The 13,341-nt window shown below is 37.5% G+C and overlaps 1 protein-coding gene across 7 annotated transcripts in view; it reads right to left on the bottom strand.

The window, feature by feature from the left end:
* The window catches only part of fli1 (Fli-1 proto-oncogene, ETS transcription factor), a 37,173-nt gene extending 26,586 nt beyond the window's left edge, over positions 1-10,587 (bottom strand). The window contains exons 1-2 of one of the 7 annotated variants that reach the window (XM_028464707.1): positions 10,393-10,587; positions 8,930-9,013 (exon numbers count right to left, since the gene is read on the bottom strand). In XM_028464707.1, the coding sequence (XP_028320508.1) occupies positions 8,930-8,968 (39 nt within the window). In that variant the 5' untranslated portion in view covers positions 8,969-9,013; positions 10,393-10,587. Of the gene's footprint in view, positions 1-4,546; positions 4,633-4,732; positions 4,958-8,929; positions 9,014-10,020; positions 10,055-10,392 lie in introns of those variants that run through there. The other 6 variants (XM_028464708.1, XM_028464705.1, XM_028464706.1 and 3 more) reach the window with 6 other exon arrangements.
* Between the last annotated feature and the right edge of the window lie 2,754 nt (positions 10,588-13,341).

Raw genomic sequence — 13,341 nt, 5'->3', positions numbered from 1 at the left:
GTTACAGACCAACTTCAATCATGCCCACAGAGGAGTAGGAAAGAATCTTAAGATGTTGGTAAAGATATCCTAATTTAAAAACAACATTTCAAAATGTACCTGTTACCAGAACTGGCCATTTCTCAACAAAACAGACCAAAACAAAACCCATATATTGATAGTAACCCACAGAAGTCACATTCTACTCTCCAAAATAATTTCACTAAATTGTAATTATATACTCTACGATCGCTATCTTTGTAAATTCACCAGACCCAATGACCCTTGAATCCCTTGTCAGGCCATGCCGTGTCTATCTTCCCTGAGTGCTGGGCTTCCTTCTACAGCTGAAGACTCAACAGAAGCGCTGGAGGTCATTGCAACACCGACCCCTCAGCAGTGGCTCAGCTGGAGCAATGTAAGTTTATTAAAGAAAACAAATGCAAGAAACTCAGGGCTGGCGCAGATATTGCACGGACTCAACACACTCTCGGAAGTAAACCTTTTCGCGTATCTACTCCACGTCACTCCCTGGAGTTTGACAGTCACAGTAACCAACCATAACTTGCATTGAATTTGAATGTATTGATTATTTAAAAAGGACAATGCCACATTAATATACAGACATGTGACTGTAAATAAGCCAGAGTTAGTCAAAAGAGGCTAGTTTTCATCCGGTGTCCCAAACTAGATTTTAAAAGGCAACCTAAAATGTAAAAGGTATTAAAATACAGAGAGAATACAACACGAGAAAAGAAAACAGGTATGACAAATAGCAAAATATTTACTGATAAAACAACCCAGCTCCCACTGGGTCATTTACAACTGGAACACAGTTCAAACAAATGACTTAATCCAGACTAAACACAAGAGATAAATAAAATAATATAAAAGGCCGTCAGCGTGAACATAATTGGTGGTCAAGAAGCCATTTTTTAAGCATCGCAAAAACAATTAAACAAGCTATTCAGAAGATTTATAAAAACCCTTCATCAAAATACAGAGTGGAAATATGACTGTCATATGCCGAGGACACGTCCTGGTCCTGATGCACATCTGGAGCTGATGTGCTCTTATGGCACAGCTTGAACCGAGACGTGTCTAATCCTTCAGAACTGAATTATATCATTCCAACGTGCCACATATCTGCCTCTAGGGGAAAACGACGCTACTTGATATTCATTGATCAATATTTCCAACATGTTGCTGTGGCATTCTCTGAAATTTCACTTTAATGAAAGTGAAATCCTCTGAATCTCACATAAGACATGTCATGCGAGGGGAACGTTTTCACTTATCTCGAGCTGAATGAAAAACATCTTTTCGCAGGGTTGCAGACGTTTTTCCCTTTGTGGATATTTTCCATTAACAGACAGAATAAGCACACAATGATACTGGTGCTGATGACGCTGTAATAGATATGATCCCACCAAAAGCAGGTGCTATACACACACCAATGATGAATTATACTAAATGTAGTTGGAGATGCCTTTGATGAGTTCAATTTTACTAAAAGGATTTGATTAACGTAGACTACTAAATGTGATATACAAGATAAAATGTATTTTTAAGTAGTTTTTTATAGTTTTAGAATGAAAAACATATGATAAATATTATTCACAAGTTTACATATTCAAAAATATGTTTATTTATTCTATATATTTGAAGTCCATCGTTGATTTATTGAATCCATGTAATTAAAGTCAATTTAAAGAGTCTGGAATATGCGTTCCTGTTTAGGTTTTGGTAGTCTCTTCATAGCATTAAATCATCTGCCAAAATTGAGTTTTTCCAGTGATTCCATAATCGATCCATCCCAGTCTGAACACTGGCAACACGTCGCTCTATCTGTGCAGAGCACATGCAGCAAGTCTGTGGATGATAAAGTGTAGAAGAGTGAGGGAATGTCTCACTTTAGTCTGATAAGGACTTGGTAAACTATAGTGTGACTGTTGGACATTGTATACGGTGACATATCAGCCGCTGCAATTGGAGCTATGATTGGCAAGTGCTGGTTCTATCAAGATGGCAGTGGTTTCCATTAAAAATAGAAGTAGACCATTCTCAGATGACAGGTCAGTACCACTTTACTCTGTCTTTTCTTTGGTATCTGCTCCTTGCACACATCAGTGAAGAAACAGTTAGAGCCACAGGCGGTTACTGTAAACGGAAGCTGATTAGGGCCAATTATGATGGAGAAAATCATTTTGGGCATATCACAAATAAAGTTCAAATTTTGAGAATAAAGTTGAAATGATCAAAAAGAACTTAAAATACAATCTTGTGATCGACGTCGACAGTTTGCTACAAAAGTCAAATCTACGGAAGCTGACGAGAGCCAATATGACGACAAACAGCAGATTGTGGCTGTCAACAAAATGCTGTTTATCAATAAATGCATTAAAATATACTACGATAAGTTGGGTTTAGTAACAGAGAGATTCTTTCTTTTTTAGCTCATAAACACACCGTTGTAAAAAATATTTAAGGACTTTGACGAGATATTGCCAAAATCTTAATCTGTTCAGAAATTTGTTGGGTAATTTTTCTCTTTCTTACTACAGACTTTAAATTCTGTTAAGCACTCTGAGATGACTTTGTTGTCATTTGTGCTATATCCATAAAGTTGAGTTGAGAAGGCCAGGGGACTACAGATGAAAAATAGCCTCCTTGGCTAATTCTGGCTTTTTTTTACTCATGTTTAATAATGTGTTTTATTAAATTGTCCTGTCCCCTATTGAAATAATCTAAACTAAAACTGAAAAACCAGTCAAATTTGGATCAGTCCCATCTGTGGCTATTGAGGAGCTGTACGGAAACAGATTAGAGGCCAGCTTGGATGAAGACTGTTGTCGTATATCCGTGTCGTGAGTTGGTCCCAGTCAGCTTCCATGGATTTGACTTTAATAGCAAACCTTCAACTTTTATCACGGTATTGTACATTTCGACTTGGTGCTTGATTTGCCAAAATGATTCTCTCCATCAAAATTGGCCCTAAATCTCTTCCGGTAACTGGGCACACTTCTTCAAACAGCAAATGATAGGCCTACGTATACCCTTGTTCTTTAACAGTTTGTCCAGAAATTTGAGGGAAAACATATATATTGCTCTATGGGTGAAGCTGTGAGTGACATTAGATGTATTGTGTGAGTGTGACACCTGCTGGGAGTGCACCTCTGTTTGGCCAAGCCCTATCTCATCAAAATGCGTCACGACGCAGACTGGGGTGTGTGAGCTATAGAGCCTCACATCCAGACACGTGTGTGTGTGTGTGTGTGTGTGTGTGTGTGTGTGTGTGTGTGTGTGTGTGTGTGTGTGTGTGTGTGGTGTGGGGGGGGGGGGGGGGGGGTTGGTGGTCATTCCTGTCTTTTGTTTTAAAAGGGAAAAGGAAACCTGTCAGGAAAAGATTGTGGAGAGCAGGAAACTCTCATGGCTGGAGAGTGTTTCCTTTCTTTTAGTTCACTTTAAATGCATCACACAGCCACTAACATTGACTATACACAGCTTTATGTTTCGGGTTGAGGCATTTACGTCCTCCTGCATCACTGCGTCCACCCTCCAGGCCAAACTGTATAAGCTACATTATAAGCAGCAGCCAGACATTTCTGACATGCAGGCCAAAGTTAAACGCACACCACACCCAGACGCCACAAACCAGCAACTTTATTTTTTTTATTTTTTTCCAAAAGAAAACAAGCCGCATCACTTTTTTTTCTTCTTTCTTTTCAGAGAAAGTGAGAGCAAACACAGATGCAGCTATAGGATTCTGCCTCAGCCTCCACTTGTTTAACCGATCAACCCATAAGGCATGAGGACTAATGGGGGTTTACCACTCAACATCTGGCAGCAGCAGTAGCAGCCATAATGCATCTGGAATTTGAATGTCTGGGGCAGGTAGCCAATGTTAACGTTGACCAGTACTTTGCCACCACCACCACCACCACCACCACCACCACCAGCAGCAGCAGCAGCAGCATGATAATGTTTCAAAATAGTTGTGCAACTCTGAAAAACGGTATTCCAGTGCATTATTGTGAAGCGTTGCGGTTTCGCAGTGTTGCAAACTAACTGCAGCGCGTTATTGCCAAATGACAGCTTTTACGTGACAAAACTCGACAAAAACAACCAGCAACTCTTCTTAAAGTAGCAGGTACAGATACTTTCTGTTGTATTATGTCAGGGTTTTCAGCAGCAAAGGGACTCCCATAGGACAGAAGCCGGGCGACGTGCCATGACTCCACTATTGCGCAGCTCGACTCCGTATCCAGCGGAACATCCAGGCACAACTACAGCTTAAACATCCACTAAGAATGATCATTACAACAACGCAGTGGCTATGGGTTTAGGTAAAAGAGCTTTGTAGAGCGTTGTTTTAAAGGAATTAACCGCTAATAATCACTTTTACAGGCGTGCGTAAAAGCGGATACGCTCGGTCCCCAAAAAAAACCAAAAAGAGTGATTCGTATTTCCCCCACAATCCACACCGTTTTGTCAGAGGCGAAAAAGGAGAAAGTCAGAGACGGGTAGGTACTTTGAGAGAAAGAGGAAAGGAAGGAAATCTGGTTACCGCTTTTAAATGGAGAGAAAAAAGCCGCTCATCGTCTCCAGAATGAAGGTCCCACTCCCAGCTCACAGACCGACACAGAGGGACAATTCAGCCCATTGCTTAAAAAAAAAAAAAAAAAAAAAGGAGGCGCAACTCCGTAAAAAAGAAGTCTCCCACAAACCCCTGCACCCCGTCCTCCACCCTTACCTTAATAGTTCCGTCCATTTTCCCCAATTTTCAGCGGACCCCGACAATATCCCAAACATGACACGCTCCTTGGTTAATTCCAGTGCCCCGGTATGTGGCGGAGAGAAAGAGACACTTTTTTACCGGATTGAGTTTTTTCTTTCCTCTATATTTGGGAAGTGAAGTCACCACTGTTGAGAAGGTTGAGAAGGAAGCTGTGTGTCACCGAAAGCCCTGCCTTCAAAAAAAGCAGGATACTGTCCCAGAGAGATAAGCAGGGAAAACAATTGACTTCTCGCTCCACTGTTATGTTTTTTTTTTTTTTTTTTTTTTTGGGCTCGGAAATATTTACAGGATGGCTGCCTGTGTGCTGCGTGGCTTTAACTGAGGATTGTTGTGTGTTAACTAAGCTTTTCCACTCATGGTTCACTAGAAGGTGTGGAAAGTATTATTTATTCCACTCAGGAATAATTTTCTGCACACTTTTTTTTTTTTTTTTTTTTTTTTTTAACCCAAAGCAAAGTTTCAGATTTTTTTTTAATTTTTTTTTTTAAATGTGCTTCTTCTTCTTCTTCTTCTTCTTCTTTTTTTTTTTTTTTTAAATTCATGCCAACACTTCACACTCCCATCCGGTCCATTGCCTTTATCCATCAGTAAATCAGCCCATTCACAGATTTACTCTGGGAAAGTGAGACCAGGGATACACTTTACACACAGTGGATGAAGCGCTAAATCAAAGCAGGAGCAGGAAAGAAACCTGGACACTGAAGGAAAGGCTTGTTGTAACTTCTTTTTTCTTTTTGTTTCAGCTTTCTGGGAAGTTTCCCTGAAACACCATTAATAAAAAAAAAAAAAAAAAAAAAAAAGCCAAGCATCCACTGACCGCACCATAACTGAGAGTCTGCACCACACGTGTGCGTCTGCTGCTCTTACAGTCCACATTCAAAACTTCTTTAACAAAAAAAACAAACAAACAAAACATCATTTTATAATGAATGGTTACGTAATGTCAATCCATCTTCTATTTTGAAATCTTCTATCTGACTTGTTTATATTTCCCTGTTGTACCCTTTTTAAAGACCAAATACTAAAGACAATAATAATAATAATACGCCACGTTACAAAGGTAAATAATATGGTTCAAATACATTAATTAATCTTAATTCTGGAACAAAACAACTGCAAACATTAATTGTGAACAAAATAATCTTGATGGGTTTTATTCCCCCCCGCCAGTGGTCTATTATTTCATTATTAGGCACTATAAGTATTAGGTTAATCTGCATATGCAGGGCCGCTATGTCTCATGCTCTCAACTTGGGGGTCTGCTGGTGCAGTGGGCCCCCACCCTTGGGACCACCACATCTGGATCCTGCTAAGGGTCAAGGCTTCTCCTGCCTGAGGCCAGTTCAGGCTCGTGTAATTAAGGGAGACACCTTGTTTAACTCTTCAGTGGCTGGCTTAGGTCTTGTGTTTTTTCTTCCACTATACATTCCAATGTCTGGAATTACAGCAATTATATCATTAATGACTGGAAATACATCTGAGCTATAGACAATAACAATGAGGTGATGGCTTGCAAGTGTTGGAATTTGTTTAATCACTTTTAATAAAGAGAGCAAATCTATTGATCCTATATTAATATTGATTAAAAACGTATAAGATATAGGAAGTGGCTAATTTTCAGAAAAATACAATACAATACAAACAAAATAGAATAAAATAATCCACTGGCTGCTATAAGAGATGTATCCATCATAACAATGCATGTTTTCCAATGGGTAGATCGTCTATAGCTACTTTGCTTTGGGTGAACCGCACACATCTGGACTCAGGGACCAGACAGCCAGACATTTCTTTACGCACACTGAGCCAGTAGCTCCTGAGTCTCACTGAGGGCAGAAAGCCAGAGGTGGGCGGACACTGAGCACTCGCTTTATGTGCAATAGCTTTTCAACATTTATACATTAGCCTGGGTTAATATTTTCAGTATGGAGACATAGAATGTTAATGTTAATGGAGAGGTATTGGCCTAAGAATACAATATATATAGCCATAAAAATCATTAAACAGACACCACTGTTTAACTAACTGTAACCATGACCCAACCATATTTCCTTTATTTGTCATTTGTGCATCATTTGTGGTTTTTCTTTTTCTGTTGTTGTTTTACTAATTGATGCATGTCCTACATTTTGCACTATTATCTATTTAGTATTTATTTTTGTTCTTATTCCATTCTATTCTAAAGTAATTTCACTATAGCTAATATATACGTTATCTTAAAATATTTTTAAAAAAAAAATTGTATAAAATCTTTTTATCCATGAGTAAAGATATATTTTTTTTCTGCTTATTGCGCACATGCGCTCCTACGGAAGTTGCCAGTTCTATATTATTATTATTATTATTATTATTATTATTATTATTATTATTATTATTATTAATATTATTATTATTATTATTATTTATTTTATTATTTATTTTATTTTTTTCTTGGAGAATGTATGCATGCCTGCCTGCAGTGCTGAGGTTGCTGTTATTAGACTGCAGACTTGTACTGATCATTCCTTCTCTCAGGCTAAAAAGAAACCGATTGAAATACGAAGGGCCAAAACAAGGAGTCTGCAGCACGTCTAAAAAGCAGCACGCATGCACTGTCTGGCCCCTCGCCCCAGGCCATAATTAATTTGAGATTTATTTTTATTGGAGAATCCCAGTCTCGCCTGGCCTTAACCAAACAAAACCAAATGCTGGTCCCAGATTATGAATAGAGAATGTTTCTTTGCATCAACGCATGGCACATTTTGGTTTACATGCATATACGCACACAAAAAACACATAGAAGAAAGGACAATGCAGCAGTTCCAAACACACAAACGAACCAATCTTGGTTTTCTTTACAAAATCACAAATCCAATTTTCACTGGCGTCCATGTCTTTTAGAAAAACACAGCCCGTCGGACTCATTTCAGTGAGGATTTTCTCTTTAAACATGCCTGGCTATTCAACTCTCCCTCAACAAATCAGGAATTGTTCTGATCCATGAAACGCAGAGTGAGTCTCTGAGCAGTGGCACAAACGCTGCATGCGCCTGGATGAAAGAAGCCCTTATTCTTTAAAAAAAAAAAAAAAAAAAAAAAAAAAAAAAAGGGTGGGGGGGAATAAGTCTTCATAACATGAGCAGGTCGCCTTTGGAAAAACTACCTTGATTATGAACATATTACCATAGTAGCACGCCTCTGTACAAAGGGCCATTTTAATAATAAAGGCACAATCTATTACATTAAAGGTGAACAAATATTATGAAACTGCAGCGATTCAATGAATGAATGCATTTAACTTTTATATTGGAAATACATACTGTGTGATTCCATAGCTGCACGTTTGTTCTCTGCACACAAAATGTGAAAACCAGATGTGGAAACTGTTTGCTTTATTTACATTCTCAGAGAGAGAGAGAGAGAGAGAGAGAGAGAGAGAGAGAGAGAGATGACGTCAAAAACGATGATCTGATGGACCAGCAGTATTTTACTGTCACAGATAATAATAAAAAAAATAAAGAAGCACAATCTCAGATTTCTGCTGAGATCATCACATTTGCCACAAGTAAATCTGCATTAAAATAAATAAATAAATAATAATAATCGATAATTAAATAAGTGTCATGTCAGTATTCTTACTTGGAGCCAATGTAAGACTTGTTTCTTAAGGATTATTTAAGTATACTAAAATTATTATTAATGAATTAATTATAATTATATATTTCATTTATTCAGACAACTGTTTTTCAGGAAATTTACGTTGATCTTCTGTTTCTGTTTTTTCTTCATGTTTCGACTGTCATCACATACCAGGAGATCCATAGTAAATTTCCTGAAAAAGCAGTTGTCTGAATAAATGAAACCTTAACATATTATTCAAAAAGAAGACAAAATGGACTTGCTGTCATTATTAATGATATAATATGATATAATATTATTATACTGGTTATATTCATCCTAATTCTGATATTGTTTCCATATAGCCCCCAAACTACTATGAATCAATTTGATTAGAATAAAATCAATTAATGATGCAGTCAAAATGAAATGTACCTTTGTTTTCCAATAGTTGTGAGTATATAGTTGTGCACGTGTGATTTAATGAAGAATGAAATGATCCAGTTTGTCCCTCCATCATTACCTGAGCTGAGACATGATGATGGTGGTGTCTTACCTTGACGTAAGACGACGTGTCAGGAACAGTCTGAAACATGTCTACTGAGAGACAGACCCAAGGGTGCTGGGTGTCCAGTGGGCTCTGTGGGAAAAAAATGCATTATTATTATTATTATTATTATTATACATTTTTTGGGTGGGTTACCAATTTAGAAACAATTAAATAATGAAACAGAAAGACAGTTTTTTTTTTTTCCACTTTTGATCAGGTTATCATGAGTTTTTAATCACATTCCACACATTTAACACCAATATACATAATTTACACCCCTGGCCTATGGCCTATACTGTTAACATGGATGAATGAGTCCAATAGAGCAGCAGCAAGAAGAAGAAGAAGAAGAAGAAGAAGAAGAAGAAGAAGAAGAAGAAGAAGAAGAAGAAGAAGAAGAAGAAGGGCCCCATCCCAACCCCCATCACGTTTTCCCCCTAAAGCTTTACCACATATTGAAACACTTTTCGCTTTAATAAGTGCAGCTTACAAAGTCTGGGGTGAAAGGGCACTTAGAGGACGGTGTTTTTAGTCCTTCCCTCTCTGCACTTATTATAGGCACTGCAGTGACACAGGCATCACAATATCATTGTTGTGTGATAAAGTGAATGTTTATTATATCTAGGACGAAGCATTGCAGTGGGTCTGCAGGTGGAAACCTTTGACCTTTTCCAGATTGCATCGATTCATGAAAATGACTCATTGTTTTATAATAATAATATTATTATTATTATTCATCTTTCTGGATTTTGATCACTTGTGCATGAGATCCTATAGGACAATATCTAAAATGAAACATCATCAAAGGAAACAATTGTAGCTGTTGGATATGGATAAATAAAATGCTTATATGTAAACACGTTTTATTTTTAGACATTTCTCAGGGGTTTTTTCTTGGGGCATGCGCACGCATGGCTCGCTCCACTAAGTCTCAATACGTATCATGTCTGCGCGGTAAAAAAAAAAAAAAAAAAAAAAGCGCACACCGCATCTGTGTCCAATTAAACAGAGAAGGACTGTGAATAACGGCGTGAACCTTTCTGTGAGACAGCCCCGTGGGCCGGGACCCCTCTAGTGTTACATTTTAAGCATCTTACCTCTCGGTTATCCATCATATACCACAGCCAGCGGATTTTCAGCTCCCCTGCATTGTTTTTTTTTCATTCTCTCTTTATACTTTGCTCAAGCGAACTAAAAAAAAAAGTAGAAATTGCTATTTTCGATTGCAATATAATTTCTACAAACGAATGACGTCTAAACTAAACACAGAAATGCGTTATTACACTTATTAATAATGCAATAACTGTAGTTTTGTAACATCACGACTGCAAGAATCGATCAAGAAGCGCTGTAAAAAAAATAAATAAAAAAATAAAAAAAAAAGACGCACAAAGATTATGATGAATAAATAAAGCCATATGAGCATAACACGTTATATATAAGGCTTACCCTCCTTGTCAGTCACTCACCTGTCGTTTATTTCTGCGCTTTTGATCGTCCTTTCCGATCCTCTCTCTATATTCACCCCGCCTTTAAATTTAAAACAATTAGTCCAGTCCGAGTAAAAGCCGTTTCCCGATAATGATGACAGTGAGTTATTTGGAAAGGGGCTGAAAACATGCAGCGAGCTCTTCTGAATGGGATCAGTGGGTGAGATGGGAAAGCTACTGCGACCAATGAGCAAACAGGGGAAACCTCCCCTTGTGTGTGTGGAGTAGTGTGAGGCCATCGGACCGTGAAATAAGAGAGAGGCACGGCACAGCCACTAAACACCACCATAAAGACCTTTATTTTGGTTTGTTTGAAGGAAATTGGTAGTAAAAAATATACATATGTCATTTTAAAGCATCAAATACTAAGTGTGAACTGGGAGCTCGTCAAAAAAAAAGCAGCAAACCATAAATGTGCACTTAATAAAAGCAAAGAAGCTGATACTTACATAAAACATCACATTTATTGTTTATAATAATGCAAGTAAGTAAACTTTATTATAGAGCACGTTTTACAGACAGAGGTCACTAAGGGCTTTCAATGAATGAAGCAACAAACACTCAACAATTCATCCATAACTCTGTCTTCTGAGTATGTATGTCAGATACTGGCGGCCCCCGGGGGCCACATGTGGCCCTCAGCTCATGCCTTCTCAGCTCCCAAAGCAAATCCCCCAAAAAATTGTAATCCCAGAAGTTGGAAGGAATGTGAAGCACAACATAATACACAAAGTACACAAATGCACACAAAGACACAAAAAATTCCCCAAATGACTCATAAAATGACAAGAGACGGACACAACAACCACTTAAACAAACAAAATGATTACAAAAACACACAAAACAACAACACATTACAAAATAGTTTTAGAGACAAACTGTTAGCAACATTACAAAAACATGAAAACGACAACAAAGATACAGAAAGTGACCCTAAAAACGCACAAATCGAGAACAAAAATGCAGAAAATGACAGAAATATATACACAAACTTACACCAAGAAGACAAACACAATATTAAAAACATCAAAATGCTATGTTTGGTCATTATTCTAAATGTTGACATGAAGATTGATCATGTGGCCCTCGACCAGATACAATCACATTTTTGTGACCCCTGCTGTGATAGAGTTGCCTATCCCTGATGTATTTAAAAAAAAATTTTTAAAGCAATGTGGCCTCAATAAATAGTAATGTAATAACTGTGAAAAGTTAATTACATTTTCCATCCTCTCTGCAAAATAAACTCTCATCAATAGTGGGTGAATTAATATGATAATATAGCCTATTAATGCTCTTTTGTCTAATATAATGATATAATAATAATAAACAACTATCCACTTTCATACACAGAGGACTAGTGCAAGCAGCTCCACTTCCTGCAGCGTGCTGTTCTTCCCTTGCAGTTGACCCCACTCACTTCACTAACTTCATTTCCTTTACATTGCTGCCCCTCATCTTCCACCTAGGGTCCCCCACCCCAGAGGATGTGGGTGTGGGGGCAATGTATATATGGTGAAGGCGAAAATCGCTCAACCGAAGCCTTTCATTGCCTCATCCGCAGGTCACTGTAACAGGAGCAGCAACATGGTGTGCTTCTTGTGGAGGATGGATGTGAAAGTGTGAACAGTTACAGGAAGAATTCATCAAAACACACGCCAGTCTGTGTTGATCAGTGGCTTCTTTTTTCTTAATTTTTTAAAATTTTTTTTAATGTATTTAAAGTCAAGGTAAATGTCTTTGCAGGCAATTAATGTGCTTTACATGGTCGAAAAGTGCAGCAGAAAACATTCAACAGCTTAAAAATCTATTAGAACATTAAAATCAGCAGTAAAAACATAAAATAAACAATAACATTATTAAACATTTCCCTCTCAGTTATAGAAAAATAGTGACTTGATCATCCCCATATGATTCATCTTTGATTGGTTATTGGTTGGTAATAATAAAGCAAAAAGTGATCCATTTTGATATGATCTATATATTTAATACAGAGGCCATTACCCTGTAACTAATTCTTTTCCTCATCATATTGTATTGATGGGCCATCTGTTGGAAAGGTCCCCTTTAATCAGCGGTTGGTTGGACTTTGTGTTTTGTTGCATGCGTTTCATAATGGCATCATGATTAAGATCAACAACACTGACTATAGCTGTTCTGTTCCCAGCCACAAACAATGAACGGAAACTCCAGCATCCGTTTGACTGAAAAATGGCCTTCATGTGCCGGCTGTGTTGCCTTTCCTGCGTACACCGTACAATCAATTATTTCCCACAAATTAAGATAAAATAATGCAAAATAATTGCCACCCACCCCCCTCCAAAAGAAAAGCACATCGACACAAGATTTGGCCTTCATACATGAATAGCTGTACAGTCATTATACAGTATGTGTTTATACAATGAAAAGCAGTGGCCACTCCCTTTGTGCATGAGGAAAAACTGTAGCAGATTGAGCAATAGTTGAACCACAGAGCAAAACTGGCATTTTAGGTCAAATGAATTTGTTGCATCAGACGATGACACTTATTCGCAATACATGGCCCTTAAAAAAATCCTAAAACAAACCAGTGATACCTATAAGTACTTAAATACCTTCTGGATTTATGGGGACACAACTGTAGATATGATTAAGGACAGAACTTCCTGTGTGTTAAAAGTGTTAGTTTAATGCTAGTTATTATATATCGTTCAGATGCTGTGATAGTAAAATGTCACAAGATGTATAATCAAGGCTATGAGTGGTATAAATGGACACAATCAACTACACACCACATTGTTATGGTTTTTTTTTTATTTTTTTTTTTTAATTTTTTTTATTATATTCCTATTGTGTTGAAAAAGTCACACCTAGATTATGTATATGTCCACAGTTAAAGTCTTTTTTTTTCAACCCCTATGCTTTTTATTTTCTTTTTTCCAAAAACAC

This window comes from Gouania willdenowi, chromosome 13 (genome assembly GCF_900634775.1).
Source record: "Gouania willdenowi chromosome 13, fGouWil2.1, whole genome shotgun sequence".
NCBI lineage: Eukaryota > Metazoa > Chordata > Actinopteri > Blenniiformes > Gobiesocidae > Gouania > Gouania willdenowi.
Note: the sequence above shows the minus strand (reverse complement) of the source record. Positions and strands in the feature narration are given on the sequence as shown.